Raw genomic sequence first — 21,520 nt, forward strand, 5'->3', positions numbered from 1 at the left:
TTAGGATCGCTTAGTTTGATGGTTGTATGTTTATGGGTAAACCCCGTACACAAGGTAAGGCTCACTTTAATTTAGGATGCAATTGATTGAACGATTCGTATGTTTCGCGTTTATAAAAAAAATACTCAAAATACAAACTATTACACATATTTCTAGAAAAAATTCTGTGTATGGAAAATTGACAATAATGAATACAAATGCTGCTGCGTGATTTGTGGTTATAAAATATTTAGCTTAAGAAATTTAGAAATATTTAGAGCTTTGTCATGCCACAAAGCTATTTAACCGTTCTAGTCTTCCCCCTATAGCCCCATTATTGCCATTTGCAAATGCATGATACAAACTACATCTTGAATTTCCATAACGTAATTTGGTCAAGACTGTTTATCCTATTAGCTTGGAGTACATTTAATATGTATTTATATTTTCAGGAATCCGAAACAACTATTGCAATTTTCACCGAGTTAGGGGTTGCTATGATATTGCTTAAGTAAACTGTATTTGCTTTTTTTTACACTGTTAACCAGTATTTCGTTGAAGTATGTAACTTTCATTGTCATTTTTAATTTTTTTTCATTTTGTAATTTTCTATTTAGTAATATTTGATTTTCCAAGTATTCTTTTGCTGGAATTAACCTAACGTCGTAACTTATAAGAGATGGTGTGCTAGTGACAGATAATGCCCGAGAGTTATTCTGTGTTTCTTGTTTATAGTCCCCCAGCGTGTAATCATTTAAAGATAATATACGCTGTATCATATTGCTTAAATGATAGCTTAAACTAATCTGTAGGGCATGAAATATACTTATAGAAGAATGAGGTACTTTTGTTTTAGTAAATAGAATTAAATTATTTAATCAGCAACATTGATGAGTGGCACGAATACTGATATTGACCACTTAATTGACGAAATCAACTGTTTTAGCTATAGTATATGTTATATATTTTGCTTCTGTACTTTTTATAAATTATCCATGTGTTAATTATTTACAATTTTCATATCATAATATTTACTATTCAGTTATGAATAAATAATTATACAAGTTACAAGTGCTTGTATTTATTAATTGGCGACGAGGATAAAAAAAAAGAAACTACACTTTACTACCTTCAATTTTTTACATTTTATTATTTAATTACCTATTTTAATTGTTCATATCTGCACTAGTCAACTACATAATGGAAATATTACATAACATTGATTCAATAACAGATTTGAAGAAAGTACGGGCTATTGTAAAAGGCCAGATTACAAAGGCAGACAGACTTTTAGATGATGTATCCACCATACCAACAGAAGTCTTACAAAACAGAATGGATTTATTAGAAGAAAACTGGAAAAGATTTGAGGCGGTTCAACTGAAGATAGAATTGAAGTCAAAGGAAGAAGATGTTGATGAAGAAGTTAGATACAGAGTTGACATGGAAGAACGATATTACAAAGTAAAAGATCAGTTACAAATTAGAAAAACACAAATAGAACTAGAAAAAGATCTGCAACAAGGTAGTACGACCAACAGAAGTAATCATATGTACCATTCTCTTACTTCGGCTATATCATTCACTCCTTTTCAAGACGATGAAACGTTCAAGAACTTCATCAGGCGCTTAGAGATTTTTATGCATTTACATGGACATGGACTACAGCCCAGGGACAAGGTTTACACCCTTCTTCATGCCTTGTCTCCTACCCTACATCAGAAATTGTATGATTTGTGTGCGCCTGAGAACCCACTGGATAAGACCTACTCAGATCTGGTAAAGTTACTATCAGATTATGTTGACCCTCAGCCGAGTACATGGGCACTGCAGCATAGGTTTTTATCAAGAGTACAGGACCCATCAGAATCGGTGAAAATGTATTCTGCTGAACTCCAAAAATTAACAACAGATTGTGATTTTTCATGTGAGAATTGTGGGAAAACCATAGCCAACACACTTTTACGCATGCAGTTCATCAGAGGAATTAAGGATGCTAATGTTAGAGCAAGGATACTACAAGAAAAAACAACTAAATCATTTCAAGACGTTGTTAAATTGGCAACAGCAATGGAACTAACCAAAGACGAAAGTTTTCTGGTCAAAACATCAACGGATTTTACAAACAATACTGTTCACATGATTGGAAACAAAAAATCGAACTATATACCTAAGAAATCTCAGCCTTCACCCCTTGACAAACTGAAAGGAAGGTGCTACCGCTGTGGTTCACGGGACCATAGAGCCAACAACTGCAAGTTTGCTTCTGAAACGTGTCACAAATGCAAAAAGCAGGGCCACATTGCCAGTGTCTGTATGCAAACAAAGCATACAAAAGTTCACCAGACTGAAGAAGATGGAAACGATAGTTGTCAAGAAGAAACTCATGAAATTTACAAATTGAACAATAGCAGTAGTGATAAAATACTTATTGATATTTTGCTAGAAGGGAATCCAGTCCAGATGGAGCTGGATACAGGTTCAGCCATCAGCACGTTACCATATAATATGTTCAAGAAACTTAACACAAACAGAAGACTTTTCAATACACAGCTACGACTTAAAACGTATACAGGTGAATTATTCAAGCCCAAAGGCGTTGTGTTTGTTCAATGTTCATACAAAAGCCAGAGTTTTATGGGTAAACTCTATATTGTAGACGGTCACTTGGATCCTATTTTCGGTCGAGACTGGCTACGGGAAGTAGAGTTGGACTGGAAAGAAGTAAAAGCAATCAAACAAGAAACTGGAGGACGTTTAGATGAACTTCTAAACAAATACAAGGATGTTTTCGAGCCAGATATAGGCCAAATACCTGATCAACTTGGCCACTTACAACTGGCACCTGACGCTCGACCAATATTTATGAAAGCAAGGCCAATACCTTATTCTTTGAAACAAAAAGTAGAAGAGGAACTAGAGCGCTTAGAAACTTCAGGAATAATAACAAAGACGGACAATTCTGAATGGGGAACACCCATAGTACCAGTAATGAAACCGTGAATGAAACAGGTGAAATTAGAATATGTGCTGATTATAAGGTTACGGTGAACAGACAAATTCAAGACGAACACTATCCAATACCGAGAATTGAAGATATTTTTGCAAATATGAGCGGTGGCAAGATTTTCTGTACTCTGGACTTAAAAAAGGCTTTCTTACACCTACAAATGGATGAAGCAAGTGCTGACATACAAACCTTAAGTACACATAAGGGACAGTTCAGAGTTAATAGACTCATGTTCGGCGTTAAAGTAGCTCCTGGAATTTGGCAAAGAATCATGGACAAGGTCTTAATGGGTATAGAAGGCACTCAATGCTTCTTCGATGACATAATCATCCAAGGAAAATCAGAAGAAGAGTTGCTCACTCGGTTGGAAATGGTACTTCAGAGAATATAAATGAACGGACTAAGAGTAAATAGAGATAAATGCAAGTTTCTACACAAACAAATTGAGTACTTAGGTCACACTATAGATGCCCACGGAATCCACAAATCAGAAGATAAAGTTAAGGCTATCAGGCAAGCAAGAAGACCCCAGAATGTTAGTGAACTAAGAACCTTCTTAGGTCTTGTCAACTATTATAACAGATTTATCGAAAACCTGGCAACGATTCTCAATCCGTTACATGGACTACTGAAAAAGGAGAAGAAATACAAGTGGACAGATCAATGTGAACAAAGCTTTCAGAAGGTCAAGGAGATCATTACAAATGAAATTGTCCTTACTCATTTTGATCCAGTCTTACCTTTGGTATTGGCAACAGACGCATCTCCGGTGGGACTTGGTGCAGTACTGTCACATAGATTTCCAGATGGAAGTGAAAGACCCATAGCCTTCGCTTCAAGAACACTGACAAAACCGGAAGAGAAATATAGCCAAATTGACAAAGAGGCCACTGGAATTTATTGGGGACTAAAAAAGTTCTTCCAATATTGCCATGGACGTAAATTCATCCTAGTAACGGATCACAAGCCATTAGTTACAATATTCAATCCTGATAAAAACCTACCTTCTATGTCAGCTACACGACTTTTTAACTATTCACACTTCTTATCAGGTTTTGACTACAAAATAGAGTTTAGACGAACAAATGATCATGGAAATGCGGACTTCCTTTCAAGATTCCCTATTGAAAAACATTCAAATACCAGCATGGACCAGACTGATGTTTTCTATATGAACCAAATTGCAACAATCAACCTAAACCATAACCTAATTGCTCAAGAAACAAAAAAGGATGAAAACATGCAACACTTGCTACTAGCTTTGGAAACTGGAAAATCGCTGGAGCACCATGGTTATCATGACGGTGAGCTATGTCTACATGATGGTTGTATCATGAAAGGTTGGAGAGTAATGATTCCTAGATCTTTACAAAAACATGTCCTCGAAGAACTACATTTTGGTCATCTAGGAATGGTAAAAACCAAAGCCTTAGCACGAAGCTTTTGCTACTGGAAAGGTTTGGACAAAGATATAGAAGATAACATTTCAAAATGCAGACAGTGCAGGGAAAAACAAAATTTACCGAAAAAAGAAATTAACCATCCCTGGGAGCCAGCAAGTGAACCATGGGAGCGGGTCCACATAGATTTTGCTGGGCCGACCAACGGAAATTACTTTCTGTTGGTAGTAGACGCATTCAGCAAGTGGGTTTAAGTCATACCTACGAAAAGTATTACATCTTCATGGACAATCAGAGAGCTGCGTAAAATATTCACCACCTTTGGACTACCAAGTGTTATAGTCTCTGATAATGGTCGTCAGTTCACCTCTTCTGAATTTAGTAACTTTTTGAAGAAATGTGGAACTTTGCACAAAATGACAGCTCCTTACCATCCTTCTTCGAACGGCCAAGTCGAACGCTTCGTACAAACGATAAAGAAACTTATCAACTGCATGTCAGACGAACCTGGTACACTGGAAGAAAAGCTTCACCAACTGCTGATGAAACTACGTCAAGCTCCGAATTCAACTGGTAACAGCTCATACTTCTTGATGTTCAATAGAAGGATCCGAACATACTTAAGTTTACTCTTGCCTAAGACAAAGGAAGAAACAAAACAACCCAAAGGAATAGTGAGATATTTCAAACCAGGCGAACGAGTACAAGTACGGAACTATTCCGGGAAATGTAAATGGGGTTACGGAAATGTCCAAAGTAGAGACGGTCATGTTCACTATTTTATCAAGATGGACGATGGACAAATTTGGAGACGCCACATTGATCAAATGTTGCGTACGAAAGTTTAAGGGGAGGCCATTGTTAGGGGGAGACCACTGTTATATATTTTGCTTCTGTACTTTTTATAAATTATCCATGTGTTAATTATTTACAATTTTCATATCATAATATTTACTATTCAGTTATGAATAAATAATTATACAAGTTACAAGTGCTTGTATTTATTAGTATATTTATATAACAACTTGTTATATCCTAGATAGTTCACATGCAGAAAAATATAACTAAATCAATCCCTTTCTGATAGACCCTAGCGCTAAGTGTTATCCAGAGTCGACGTAACAATAATTACACGTGGGCCAATCACTTAGCTCTATGTGACGTCATGATTGGTACATTAACTTGCAGAGCACCTAAGTCCTGATTACTACCTGTTCACCTAGTTAATTTGCCATTGTGACATCCACTCTTTACAACAATTCTATTTGAGATTTAAATTGAAATGTAACCAGGTTACAAGGTGGGAAACATTTTTACTTATTTTGATACATGTATGTACTACCTACAAATTCATTTATAATTTTTAATCCATTTTTAGAATATTTTTAATACAAATTCATAACGTATAAATAAAATTGTGCTCTTTTGTTTGTTTTCAACTTTAGTTGCAGGTTTTGTTGTCTTTAAAAACGGGCAAGTTATACGGTCTAGAACTGCCTCTGTGTCGGAGACATAACTGTCAACGAAAAACCCTGTATCATATTTATAAAATAGTAATATGTTACATTTTAACATTAGTAACTTATTTCTTAAATCCAGATACCAACTGTACAAACAAAATCTATCTATACTATTATAAAAAAGAGGTGGCTGCTGTATGTGTGTATGGGAAAAGTAAACTCGAAAAATACTGGTCGGATTGGGCTGAAATTTGGCATGATGATAGCTCACATTCCCGATTAACATATAGGCATATTCTTATTTCAAAAATCCTTTCGGGCTCCACCCCAGTGGCTCTGGAGTTTCCCATGTTAACCTTATGAGAAATGGAATTATTGAATCTTAACAGCTGTTTCAATTAAACAAGTTGGTTCTGTTCTATGATGTTCAATAGCATTAAAGTTACAAGGCTTACCAACAGGGTGCAGCACTATTATTTCTTTTACATTTATGACAACAGCTAATTTGCAACCAAAAGGTGAGTGAGCGTAGCGAACGAACTTCAACCTGGAGGCGAGTTAGCGTAGCGAACGAGCTAACCTGAAGGCAAGTGAGCGCAGCGAACGAGCTCCAACCTAAAGGTGAGTGAGCGTAGCGAACGAGCTCCAACCTAAAGGTGAGTGAGCGTAGCGAACGAGCTCCAACCTAAAGGTGAGTGAGCGTAGCGAACAAACTTCAACCAGGACGTGATTGAGCCATGCGAACGAGAAAATCTTGAAAATTAAGAAGTTAAACGGGGCAAAGCCCGCGGGTTACAGCTAGTTTACCATAAAAGTGAGTTAACTAACATTTTGAGATATCAGCTGTTTTAAAAACTAGTTTTAGTGAAACAAATTTCACCATCTAGAGCAAGTAAGACTCAAACGGAAGACAAAAATGTTTAAAACCATCGTCATGCTATTCAGGTAGTCTTTTAATTTCTTAGAAATGGAGATAATATTAAATGCAACCTTTGAAGTACAATAAAACTCACAGTTGTAAGTAAACCAGAAGTAAAAATGGAAATTTGTAAACCCATGTAAATCAAAGTGATACTGCTAATTCATTAAACACTAATAATACAATACCCTCGTGAAGATATATATTTTTTGTCATTTAGTTTAATAGCTTTTAAATAAATATGTAAGATACAATAAAAAATTTATGTGACAAAGTTAAAAAAATATACGTATGATATAATATGAGAAACCAATGATTACAAGCAGAAAACCTAAAAATTGCAAAAAAGGACAACTAAAAACCTTTATAGGCTGAAATGGTCAACCCTTATAAACTGAAATAATAAACATGAATTGTATTGTCATGGAAATGAATAGTACAGAGAACCGATATCGAGCTAAAAGGTGTTTTTGGAGAACAAAACTATATTCATCGTGAAGCAAATCCATGATCAAAACCCTGTATCAACGTGACAATCGTTTGGGAATATGCCGTCCCTCATATCTGTTCGGTGATGTACAAAGACTGTAGATAGCTATGGAGTGTGTATACGTTGCCAAGGCATATTTCCCCAGTGATACACGATACACATTCACTTAATTCCAATTCTAGATATTGTGACATTTCTGTTAGTTAAATATTCTTCTAGAATACAGCTTGATAAAAAACTGGTATTTTATGAACAAAAACGTTTCTCCGTCATTAGTCTTTAAGATAAAAGTATAAATAACTGTGTCACGCAGTCATTTCAATATTATTTCAAAAACATTATTTTCACAAGGGGTTTTTGGTAATTACTTGTACAAATGAAAGAAAAAATACCCCCGCCGCAGCAAACCTGCAGACTATGCGAATTTCCTTTTGACTGATTTGATTTACACTGAAATGTCTAGTTAAAAATATATTCCCGATTTAAAAAGAATTAGTTTAACAAGTACTTAGGTTTGCTGCATCAGGGAGGGTAAAACTTTTTTTTTGTAAAATGTTAATAGTTAGTAAGAAATAAAAACATTTTCCAAATTTTTATTAAAATATGTTCATAAACAAGCAAACTACAACAGTTTACTTATTCTCCATAAGAATAACATGGGAATTTTAAATTTACAATTTTTTTTGAATTTTCTCCGTAACCATTAGGCGCATAATAACGCTTCAATATACTAAATTATTTGTTTTTTTTAAGCTCTACAAAATAGTTTGGAAAGAAATTGCTAAATTTTATGTTTTTTGGGTCAAAAATGGGAAAAACCTATTTTTACCCCATAAAACCCCCCGTAAACCCCCGTTCCCATGGTCCGATCATGCTGGATCGCGAACTCGTTCGAATAAACGTAGGTTTATACGTTTGTACCAAATTTCATCAAAATCGGATAATTTTTGCTCGAGTTATCGTGCTAACGGACACACACACATATATATATAAATATATATATAAATATATATATATATATGAATTTTAACGGATGGTGTTTTTGGCCTGTAGGGACCTCAAAACGAAGAAAAAAATCGGTCCCGCGTCCAGGTCTTACCATGAGTACTACGGTAATAGCTTATTCCCTATATGGGAAATTCGCTAAAAACACAAAAAGGCATTGCTAGTTAATTCGTTAATTAGTTTTTAGCGTTAATTATATCTTCTTTAGATTTATATCGTCCTTTATATAACGCCAACACCTTGTGACTCATATTTTGCAAGAAATTACTATTGGATCAAACACACCTTAATTTAAATAGAAGTCCATTTGATCAAAAAGTGTATAAATAAGTCAGTGGGCATGTATATTGCAGCACATATGTAATATGCCTGTGACGTATTATAAATGCATGAAATGGTTCTAGCGTTGATCTAAAACAATAAGAATAGCCTAGAGTCTATGCTAAAGGAAATCATCAATAAGTATACAAATGGTTCAATATATTGTTTTCTGGTAAATTTGTATTATAATGAGAGCCAATAAAATATGGGTCCATGGGTGTAAACGTCATTGACTTAAGCAAAAGGGCATATGAAAACTAAAAATTCCAAACTATTACTAAAATCCAAAAATATTTTATTCAATCGTTTCTTTATTCTTTAGTTCTTTCTTAACCCGAAAATATATACTATATACTAGTATTACACCACATAAAAATTAACAAAGTAAAATTGTACCAATTATTATATAATGTCTCAAATAAACGCAATGTCTCAGAAGACGATACGTACATATTCAGGTACATAAATCAGTTATTTGTAATCAAAAAGGACGTAAAACATTAAACAGATTAAAATGTACTGTTTATACATATAAAAATAAGCAAGCAAAGAATAATTGTAAAAGTAAAATAAAAAATTAATGATGTAAATTATAGCATTGATACTAATAAATCAGGGAATCAAACCCAAGTTCTGTATCCCTTTAGGTACAGAAACTTACTGACAGGAAACCAGAGTTGTCTAGGTGTTCATGACGAGCCACGGGCTTTTGTATCTCCTCTGGGATAAAACTTTGTTTCCATTCTATCCATGAAAATAGTGCAAGACAAAGCATTAGTTTACAACGTACTAAAATCAAATAAATACCTGACAGCATGTTTTGTATTTTGACGTTATATTATTAATATTATTGGTCGTCTTAAAACTTGTTTGATTGATAAGACAAATAATTATATAAAAATATACAACTTTTGTATTCCACCAACTTTATTCGTGGGTAAACTAAAAGTAAATTAAGCTCACATGCCTTAAACCTATGAATTTGAATTTACTTAGCAATGTTTTTTATTTCATTCACTTCTCTGGTTTAAATGTAGTAGTTTTCCCTACGACCTAATTTTCAGCTAAAGGGACCGCTGAAGAGTGTTCGTTGAGGCGTTATGCTCCAAATAAGAGCGGAAGTAAAAACTAGTTAGTCAAGTTTTCAGCAAATTTTTAATCCATCATCAGGTTCCAGTGTGTGGTTAGTTCATCGGACGTCCATAGTTGAGTCTAATGGATTACAATAGTCCAATATTATAGTCCACATGACACGAATACAAAACAAATGTAAAACAACGCAAACCATTTTCATTTTAGGGGGTATAGCTTATTGATTCGAGTCTCAAACTTCGGTGAGGAGGGCAAGGTTCGAATCAAGGCATATTCGCAAAACTTTAATGCGTAAGGACCGCTTTCCGAACAGTATTTGAATTCACTTAAATAAAAATACCACTGACGTAGAAAAAAGTAAAAACATAACTTCAAGTCTTATTGTTTACTGTTGCTAATATAAATAGCTTGGAGGGCATGAAATGTCAAGCCAATATACATGTAAAGCTTTACGGTGCACGTGTATGCATATCGAAGTAACACCAACACCGTTACATGAAACCAATCACGACTGTGGTAGTAATGGAATGATTGGAACATTAATTTGTCATGGATCTAGCAATCATTGCTACCGGTTGTATATCTGCATGGCATGGCACTATGGTGAACATGTAATAAACGGTTAATTTATAGACGATAATTATTTTACTGGTCTTCATACAACGTAAGCAAGTGTTACTTTTTGTCACTTTTCTATTAAAAGCAAATTGTGAACGATGATATATGATGTTTATTGACTAGTTCTTAAAACTACTAACTAAACTAACTTCTCTAACTACTAACTTTAACTACTTTAACTAACTAACTACTTTAACTTGACTAGTCCTTATGTACTACTTGGTATCTATCCTAAAGGTATCTATCCTAAAGGTATCTATCCTTTAAACATTCATACCATTTTGGGCTAGAAGAATGCAAAAGTGGTTTTATAAAAGGTGGTATAAAAAAGGTATTATGGTTAAATATAATTTACAACTTTGCTGAATAAAGGTAGAGGAGAGGGGAGGCCAATAAATGAACATATAAACATTTTAACCATTAATACAATTTACCTTAAACATTTAATTACGTAAATGTATATAAAGAAACACAAACCCCTTCTTTACGTACAAAAAAAGTTTATTTATGGATTACTTTAAATATAATTATTGAAAGTGTGTTTTGTAAGAGTAGAACACACACTTCTAAAAAATAAACCTCAAAGCAGAGCTTGAAGCTAGGCGTATTTGATTTCACGTCTAGCTAAAGGGCGACTATCCAGCGTATCAATACGGATGGAAAAGTACCTGTTTCTGTGTAGTATGATGTAAAATTGACTTTCCGAGTTCCTATAACGGGGTTATACACCTTATTTCAATTTAATATAAAACTTGGTGATTTTAGTAAGCAAACAAATATTGTTTACTTTAATGGAAGTAAAAAATTGAATTATATTTTATTAACAACCAACAATTTAACAAATTGGAATGATGTGTTGCATATAAGTACTTAGAGCTGCAGGCAAACTCAGAATGACTTAAGATATTTTCATGTAAATAATAAAAAAAAAAATACATTTGTTTATTTATGTGAATTGACAAGTGGTCCCAAAATCAGATCCCACCCGTATCCAGTTTAGCTATGTGATCATACAACGGCACTTTAGCCCTACTCTGATTTTTAAATGCAGTTCAGCGAAAAAAATGTAAAGTTTGGACAAAAAAAATAGTGTAATAAATGTTTCTATTAGATATATTTTTAGTTTTGAAACATGCTAGTTTAAAGCATGTTTAACAAGTGTCAAAATATCCTCCAAGGAAGTAACAACTACTTGATGTTATATTAAGGTTTAGTCTCGTGTTGGACTTTTGGCAATGGGAGCTTGTTTAAACCCAACAACTTGTAAACTAAGCCAGTGTTATCTCTTCCGGCCCCCCTAATGATAATTTAATGTCTACCCGACTCCGGTGCTACGCTACCCGTGGTTATAATTTTTAGTAAAAGGTATCCACACTATTATCTTGGGTAGTTTTAACTCTCCTGTTACTACACAAGATAACCAATTTTAGACTACACGTAAAATTAAACATTGTCAACTCTCGTGATAAAGTAGTAATTTGTAAAAGAGTTTTGGTTATTGTATGTAGCCTAGTAGCATAAGTATTAGGTTGAATTATGATTGTAAATAAAATGATATCCATTGCTAACTCTTTGAGAAAGTAAAAAGAAGGATAGATTTACCCAACGCAAGATACTTTGGTTAGAATAGCGCAGTAATGAACGTAAAAAAACTAATGGACAATCAACCATTCGATACCTAAAATGGCTAATAAAGATAGTAAAATGTGAAACTCTTAGTTGTATTTTTGCTTAACTTCCTAATCTATTATCACTAAACGTGTAATATTTACAATATAAATGTGGTGATAAATTACCTAGAAACTGGGTGTTATACTTAAATATTTTTAATTTCATTATAATATGTTATAGTTGTGTAATTTTACTTAAATAGTGCCATTCATATATAAACCGAACTATAATAGTTATTTTAAACATTATTAGGGGGTTATAAACACGAAAATAATATTGAATACACCTTTCATTTTTTGGTAAACGTGTTAAAGTCTTAGTTTCATAACATACTCTGATTGAGAGTCCACCACTCCTGTCAGCTCACACTTTGGGAAATTTTACGACTTCTCACTTTGTTAAATTGTAATTAATATTTTTAAATAACTACAAACAATAACCAATAAAAATGAAAAATATAATAACAATTTTGAAAGAAATGTGTGTTTATGTAGGATAACCAAATATTATTTTTTATTTTCTTAATGGAGGTTCTCTAACTCGCTTAAAATTTTCATTTACAGTATTTACCATTATAATTGTTTCGATCCACTCCAGTGGGATTATTGAAATTTTAGTTTTGTAAGGAAAAGGTTGAAATCTTGGTCTTGATACTATCTAACGTTGATCTGTTGCTAGAAGGCATCATTAATGACTCAACGACAAACTAAGGGTGTATGATTATGTTAATAATCTAACTTTTTAAAGAACTTAGCGACCTTCAAATTTGTCACACTCGTCTACCTAAATCATTCTTGGCAGTTGTGTCACATCAGAGTATTCAACCGGCTCAAACGCATTTACATAAAACAATGTTTTTTTTCCGTAGCATCTTTTATGATATATCAAATACCATAAATAATAATAACATCTTTATCATATTTCCCAATCACACGTTTAATTTGCCCAGTTTGGATTTAAGCGTACATAACTATCTAGAATGGGAGTCAGCATTACATGGCCAAATACGCATTGCGTTGGAGCAAACATTATTAGTGTGGCTGTATGATGAATAGTGTTTCGTACAACAATAATACTACCGTAGGCGGATCTAGGTTTATATTTCCCAGCCATAGTAAGTAAAAGGAAATGTTGAAAAATCAGTTGTTATGCAAACTAGTTCAAGTACGAAAGTTTTTTTTTATAATAACAGTACATCCAATGTGATTGATTGTTTTAAAATATATTTTATATAGAGTATAATAATATTGAACTTAAAATAAAACTTAAAAATTAAAAATTTCACTATGACCAATTCAACTAAAAATGAAAATAAACCCTATTTAAAACCAAGAGGGAGTAATCAGTCTCTTCTGCAATAGTGGTTTATGCAAAAAATTACAGATTTTGGCGTGATTTGCATTACCTTTGTTTTTAATTAGATATACAGGAAACAAGATTGTTGTCTACATATTTTATTAAGTAAAATTCTGTAAAAAATGTGTCATGAAATTAATAACAATTAAAAAGATTGTTTCCCATTCTGCATTACCATTCAGAAATACTTTTTCAAAACTGTTATTTAATTTCAATTTTAGTCTATGAGTACATTTAAGTTATATAAAAGTAAATAGGCATAGCAAATGTTTATATATTTATCGTTACATACCAAGGACGTTTCTTGGTTTCGTTTACAAAAAATATCTTATTCGTTGAAACCTGGCCACAGAAGAAAATTATAATAATAAAAGAACATAAACTAAAATATGAAAATCCAGTACCCAATTTTTTATATTGAGACTAGAGAAATTGTTCCGTGATACAGTATGTATATAACTTATTTTATGTACCTGGAGTGTGAAAAATATTTTCAGAGTAAGCCAACTTTGTACTTTGTAGCTTTGGATGTATCCTAATTATTTCGTTTTATTTGTTTATTTCACAGCTTATACTCACATAGGCTAGTCAAGTACATTTAAATAGTTATGTTTATCCTGCATTAATAGTATTTTATCGAAAGGAAATTTTTTGATAAATTGGACTAATAGTCGAGTATACATTTATGAAAGGAGTGATAGTTAAAAAATCCGATAAGCTTTCACTTTCTTGCACATAAGTGCTTAGTGTAGGCTTCGTGGATAATACAATTGGCGATAAAAACCTTTATTGCATATTAAACGGGTTAAAGGCTGTACTTTTTCTCTCAGTTTTATTTAACTCCAGGCGTTTAAGCTCTTAATCCATAACCGTTCCCAGTTTTAAACTTGTGTTGATATAATAAAGATTTGTATTATGCATAACACCATCTCTTTAGTTCCTTTTAATCTTTTTAACTTTTAATGGTGTCAATATCTTAGCTGGTCTTTCTATAGCTTTTATTCCATCATCATGCTTTTTTTGTTCAACAATAAATACTTGTGATAAATAAAGTAAATCTAAGGTATAATTTAAGATGCAAATTTAAAGTGAAAACAAAAATTACTTACTCTGAAAATTTTTATTCGTATTATTCTTAAAGCACGCTACATAAATAACTCCTTAAAATTTTTAGTTTAGGGTCCCGCAACAAACCACACCCTAGGTTTAATTTATTATGCAGGTCAATAAGCCTACCAATATTTAAACTTCAAATTACACTTATAATGAAAAATTAAAAAATAAACTATAAAAAAATTATGAATTTTTGTTTATTTTTTTCTGGAAGTTGACAAGTCATACGATCACAAAACTGCCGATGTCGGTTCAAAGCCGGCAAGAGAGTGGTAAGGGTCAAATATACATATTTGATAACACAGTTTTTTCCTTTGCAAAATATCCTTTAAATATGCAAAAATAAAAAAATAACACAAAGCGTCCCTTTCATAACCATGTTGAATTCACTTTAAAGATATATTTATAACAAAAAGTTACTTTGTCTGTGAGACGTGACAATGTTTGTAAATGACCTTTTGACACTTAGGTCAGCTCATTAAAACTTCCTTTTGTATTCCTATAAATCCGAATCTCAGATATAAAATTTATGACACATAATTTTTCCTTAGAGCATGGCTTGTCATTACTAATTTTTTATTTTATCACGGAATACAAATATAGATACAAATATAGATAAGCGTTTTGGTAGGAGATAAATATTTTAAATATTTTTTTAATTTTAATAAAATAAAAAGCAATAGTTTTCACCCCGTCGAAAATTACATCTACAATTATTCTGAACTAATTGATTTCACATGCTCATTGAAAATTTTGTTGCATCCATTGTTGGTAGCAATTAATTATTAATAGTTGACATTTACGCCACTAAGGAAAGACCACCTTAATATGTGGAATAACATTTACAAAGAGTTTCGAAGACGTGATTTCCAAATTATTATACAGCTTATTAGCTGTAATATCAAAAATGAAGCCGTTATGTAGAACATTATACTATGTAAAATTTTTACTTAAAGTTATAACTTTGAAAACCCATTCGTTTGTCGTTTGACCAACATTTGTCACTAATTGCGTCAATACTGTTTCAATATTAGTCTAATTACTGATGAATATGGTTTTGCATCATTAGTTTCCACCAAATGGTTATGTTTTGCTTGATACAAAGCTCCCGTGTTGTTACAAAACTTATTAAATTTAACTCTTTACTAAAACAATATAAATTCTTAGTTCAATTATCTATTCATTATAAGTTAGCGCAATATTGTGTTTTATATACACAAACGATTCTATTTTGGTTTCCCATGAAAAAGGATATGTATTTGCAACTAAATAAGCATTAGGTTGTCTTTAATTTATTTGGTGGTGAAAACAAAACGACGAAATTTTGGACTTTTCCCATTTATTCTACACAGCATGTTTTAAAACTTTAATTTTTCTTAACATTTAAAGCTAATAAACATAATGCAACCAAATTATAAAATGTTGTGTTATTTATGTGTACACTTATTAAAAGCTAAATATGTTTACAAAAAATCGTATGTATTATAATTGCCTACCCTATAAGATTAACGTTATCTTCCCATGTATAAATACTAGACAATGTTTATTGAAAATTGCTGGATATTACTGCACTCTGCGACCAGTTATAACTGTTATGCCATTTCTATAGCTATTAAAAATAACAAATTCCCCAAGATAGGTAAAGAAATTATATAAGTGTTACTTATAGTAATAATAGAAATAGGTGAAAAACTCAGTTATAAAAAAAGTCTTACACATACTATATTATTTTACCTATGTGAACATTGTTTAAAATGTATCAGTTCAATATACTTTTATCATTAACAGACATTTGTCAGATATATATAAATAGGTAAATGTATATAAATCTAAGTGCAAAGGTAAAGGCTAGATTAAGGTTAGGTCACTGCAATTCCTTTCTAGTATGAACAAGCGTTCTTGCCTGATAGGAATGAAACGAGTTCATCACTCATTTTTAGCAATGTATGAGTTTCCGGTTATCGCAGAAATAATACTCTATATTATATTCATAGCTCGGTAACCATATTCTGATTGTACATAAACGGATTAAAAATATGATTAATATTAGATTTGTTTATGCATCTTTGGTTTGTTAAACTATTTACCGTAGGGTCTTAAAACATGGAATTTTGCTAAATCTTAAAAGAAATTACATAGCTTTCGTTAAGACACATTTTCACCACTTAATGGCAATATCTGATCACCCTATATACTATATACATCTAATGTAAAATTATTGAACATACAGAATAAATCGATAAAAATATGCATTGAGAAAAATCTCTTTTCAATCTCACATATTATTAATAAGGCTAAACCTACTTACATACAAGTAAGAGTATAAGTGTATAAGTAAAGCTGTTAACCATTCGTTATAAGCTCAAAAGTAAACTTAAGTTAAGCCGGTTAGTTGAATTAGATTCATTAGGTTCGAAAGAGGTAATAAACTCGGCGCAAGACAATGGGCTAATCAAGTCAATGTAATAGAGAAACTTTGGTAGTTATAGGGGCACAAGGGTTTGTCCCAAAATGGTCAGGTCTAATAGCAGCTTGGTGTTTGATCCATTAAAACAGCATTGAAATTTAATAAATTGTTGTAAACACAATCGGTTACTTAGACATGTTTTGTTGTAAGAAATGCTAAATTGTTTGTAGCATAACCTTTCTAGACTGTAATGATTGTTGCAGTGATAGGCCTACACCAAATGGTTCTTACCAAACTCTTGCAGGCTGAGTTATAATTTTAAACTGTGTTTCACAACCTAAGTCTTGCAAAATGGGAACTAACCTATTTGCTAACGGGGTTTTAAATATATTTTAGTGAGTCTGTGGCCCAGTAGGTAGTGCCTCGAACTTCCTGCCGAAGGTAACGGTGTCGTGGGTTAGGGTTCTGGTACCTGTCACTACTTTATATCAGTACAGATGAAAAAATGAAAATGAACATTGTAAACCATTATTTATTAACTTTAATGCTTTGACTGTGATAAACCTTTATATTTATAATGTATTGTTTTCTAGTTTTAAGTTGCATGAAACCTTTGCTCTAAGGGGTGATTTTCATTGCTTTGACACTAGGAAAAGAGAAAACCTTGACATTCCTTTTACAAGACTGGAAAAGATTAAAAGAAGCCATATTATTATGGGTAGAAAGTTGTGGAACAAACTATCGCCAAGAATAATTCAACTCCCTTACAATAGTTTTAAGAATGCAATTTATGAATGGCTTGTCAGAAACCCCCTGTATAAGATTGATGAGTTTTTTGCTCTACAACCAATGACATAACCTCAAATGATTATTTAATACCAGCCTTGCATGTATTTTCAGCCTGTCTGTAGCTTATCTGCTTTTGTATGATTATTTATTTGCATGATTTGTAATAATTCTTTATTATTACTATTAGTTGCTTGAACTTGACTTGTGCCTCTACCAGCATGTATTTATATAATTTGACTGTGTCTCATGCATTTATATAATGTCTATAGACGAATAAATATCATTTCATCATTTCATTTCATTTCATTTCATTTCAGTTCACTCTTGTACTGTACTGGATCACCCCTTGCTTTGCTAGACACTAAATACACATAGGTCAAATATGGACTGAAAATTGTAAGGTGTAAAAATCCACAAAACTATCGACAATGCAATATTATAAATTATCATTTATACTTTTAAATATCACGAAAAAGCATTGGCTTTCACAGAATTATAACTTAACATAATCTAACTTAGAAACACTTATCCGAAATTGGAAAATAAAATTATATAGAGTAGAAGTATATTTGCGAGATAAAAACAAGTGCTATGTTTTCTAATCTTGGTCACCGCATTTTCAATGTGGTGTGGGTAAGCGTTTTTGCCTTATTCGAACAAAAATAGTACTCCACTTATTTTAATCTTGAGTTTCAAGATCTAGGAGAAATTTTGGATTTCTCTCAGCAGTCTAATCTAAAGATAATGTAAATTTATTCTTTAGTATTTATCCAAAAATAGATTAAATCTGAACTGAGATTATAAACATTTTTATAAAATCTTTCATTTAAAACGACGAGATTACTTCTAATACAGTAGTTAGAAAAGTAAAACTAAACCAGGGTATTAATGAAAAAAACTAAAGTTGACCCAAAATAACTCTAAGTTCAATAAAAGTACACCATCGATCGATGACTAGAAACCCAAATACCCCCAACAATGTTAGGAAAAATATATTAAAAATAAAACCCATCGTTGCTAGATTTCCAGTCATAATATCATACTGGAAAATTCAGCAATATGATAGCTAATATTATCCAAAGCATTACACGCTGGGGGACTATACTAAACATGAAACACAGAATAACTCTCGGGCATTATCTGTCACTAGTACTTCATCTCTCATAAGTTATGTTGTTGGTTTAACTTATGCAATACTATCATTTAAAATTATTTCAATCATCGTAGGTATAATAAAAATAAATTTTATTTACTTTTGCGTAAAGCTCACTTTGGCTACGTCAAACTGAGAGGAAAATGTCATGTTATAGGATACGAAGAAAACATATAACAATTTTATTTAGTGCAGCTTTCTATATAAAAACCTGCATACAATAATTTGTATAAACAAATTTTCACTATTTATAAATGTTTTCAAATATATCAAATAATTCGTTTCTAATCAAAAACTCTATTCTTATTCAAAATTCAAATAAATTCAAATATGTTTATTAAAGAAATTACGATTGGTGGGCCTCGCCAAGTTTACTTGTCTGCGAGATCCAGTTGATGCATAAACAAAATGTTTACATTCTTATCTTTTTTTCTAGATCAAAGATAGCTTGATATACTATTTCTAAGGCTGTTTCTGGAAGGTACTTTAACTTGAAACAAAGTAATTTTGGCAGCACACTAAAACATATGAATGTAATGACATGTTTTATGCTTTATAATCTACAGAATTCTCTTTGGAGTGCCTTTATATTTGGTTGTCTTTGTTTTTCATGGTTCGTAGACCATGTTTGAAATTCTTTATTTCTATTTCATATTCTATATTTTTTTCTATATAATATTTTACATTTTAAGGGAATGTCAAATGGGTGGTAAACATTTGATAATTGGTTCCCAACACGACACATCTTTAAGTACATACATGTTTTGGAATGTGTAACAAGTGAATGTTATATGGGTTTACAGTTAAATATGTGCTAAATAAATCAAATAAACCCTACATCTATATTTAATTTCTCCTTCATTCTTTTAGCGAAAAAATACGGTATATGCTTTTCTTAACTTCCCACATTTACAACTGTCAAACCTTTTCTAATAGTTGGAAAATGTGATATTTTCGATTATATTTATAAATTTAATAATTTTACGTATAGATTTGTGTAACTTTTGTGTGAAAGCAATCAAATGTTGTAAAATATCATAAAAAAACTATACGTTTTTAAGTTTGGGATGAGATTTTATATTTTCAAGACATGAAACTATTTTAAAAGAAACATTCTTGTGCATTATACATTTTAATTTGCAATGACAAATACTTTTTTTTATATTGGCAATCACTACTTTTGTAGAGTAAAGAAGTGAAAGAAATTTGATAATGTACCAAATATTTGTTTAACACCACTGAACAATAATATGTATTAATAGATATTAGCAGAATTTTTATTAATTTGAATTATAAAATGTCAATAGTCGCTAAAAGAACAAAATATAAATAATAATCAAACCACTGCACATTTTTGAATCCGATCGTTTAATTTATTGATAAGGTTAAGGACTTAGTATTATTTTTAATGTACATATTTTTATTTCTTTAAATGAAAATTTGAATCATTACAGACAAACAACACTTACAATACTGTGACAATGAAAGAACAGAATTTCCTTTCCACTTACCATCCAAAAGCATTGTTAATACAGTGTTACTTAGCTATAATCATGTCTGACAGTTCTTACATTAGTACTGTTACGTATGAGTGTATTTATTTAAAAATTGAATATTAAAAGTGATTATTCATAGGTAAATTACGAAGGACCACCGCAAATTACATTGCGGAAAATAATAAGAAACTTGAAAACATGTACCTTTACAAACTCCAGTGCAGACGTAGGGGGGAAGTGGGAAAGATGGCGTATTTGAACTTTAGATTAGTGTCGGCGCTGTGACGAACCCTTGGTAGTTGGATGTTGGATGAGACGATTTTCGCTCTTCTTTCTGCTTGAAGGCTTGATGTTCGCACGTAACGCTAAGTCTTTTATTGTTCGTGGCCACTTTAATTACACGGAAGTCGCGACACCGCACAGGACACTTTGATTACTTGATGGTGCATGATTCGTGAGTTAATAAAACGCAAATAAAAATACTACTTGTCACTAAAACAACAAAAATAACTTCAGAATAAGATTGGGCAATATTAATTGCAATAAAAATGAAAACTGAAACAACTTGATGAAATAATGTAAATGGAAATGAGATTAAAAGAGGTGGCCGGTACTAGACCATATTAATAGGGCCGTGGACAGAGAGAGAATGACCAGGATACCTGTCTGAGGCGAACGACAAGCGATAAGGACAATGACATGAATAGAGCGATAAGATTGTTGTCTGAAGATAAAACGGACTTGGGTTCTGTGGCTTTGGCGTTTGGCATTACCATTTGTATTTAAAACAAAATAAATATTCTTCTTTAGAATTAATATAAAGTTAATAGTTCCTTTTCCTTCTAAATACTTAACATACAGGGGGCCTTGAATCCTCCAGGATTCAACAAATCAACACAAAGATAATATTCCAATAAAATAAATCTTCTTTCCAAAGTGGTTGAGAAAAAATACTATTTACAAATTAAAGTTCTTGAAGTTACTCTTGATAAGCAGGCAAAGGAAAAACCTTGTGAGCTGGTCGAGTCAAGAGTCCTTGTTGAGTTTTCAAGTGGACGACCCGTACAACCTCATCCTTTCCAGGGGAGACACCCACAATCCGAGCTAACGGCCAAGAAAGAGGAGGAGTAGGCTGATGTACTAAGGCGAGGTCACCAATGCGAAGATTGGAATTTTGTTCAGTCCATTTAACCCGCTGATGGAGGGTGTGAATGTACTCCAGTTGCCATCTCTTCCAGATG

The 21,520-nt window shown here is 32.2% G+C and overlaps 1 protein-coding gene across 1 annotated transcript; it reads left to right on the plus strand.

The window, feature by feature from the left end:
- The first annotated feature begins 4,805 nt into the window (after window positions 1–4,805).
- On the plus strand, window positions 4,806–21,410 carry LOC128984936 (uncharacterized protein K02A2.6-like). Its single transcript, XM_054404305.1, has 2 exons — window positions 4,806–5,063; window positions 21,276–21,410. The coding sequence occupies exons 1-2, from the start codon at window positions 4,806–4,808 to the stop codon at window positions 21,408–21,410; spliced, it is 393 nt and encodes a 130-aa protein (XP_054260280.1).
- The last annotated feature ends 110 nt before the right edge of the window (window positions 21,411–21,520 follow it).

The sequence above is a fragment of the Macrosteles quadrilineatus genome, unplaced genomic scaffold (genome assembly GCF_028750875.1).
Source record: "Macrosteles quadrilineatus isolate MER2022 unplaced genomic scaffold, UCM_ALF_1.0 Scaffold_2__2_contigs__length_208266976, whole genome shotgun sequence".
Taxonomy (NCBI): Eukaryota; Metazoa; Arthropoda; class Insecta; order Hemiptera; family Cicadellidae; genus Macrosteles; species Macrosteles quadrilineatus.

Excerpts from the sequence above, each read along its gene's own strand:
- LOC128984936 (XM_054404305.1), top strand. The coding sequence starts at position 4,806 with ATGACAGCTCCTTACCATCCTTCTTCGAACGGCCAAGTCGAACGCTTC. Across the intron at positions 5,064-21,275 it reads CAAAACAACCCAAAGGAATA|GCAAAGGAAAAACCTTGTGA; the intron begins GTGAGATATTTC and ends CTTGATAAGCAG.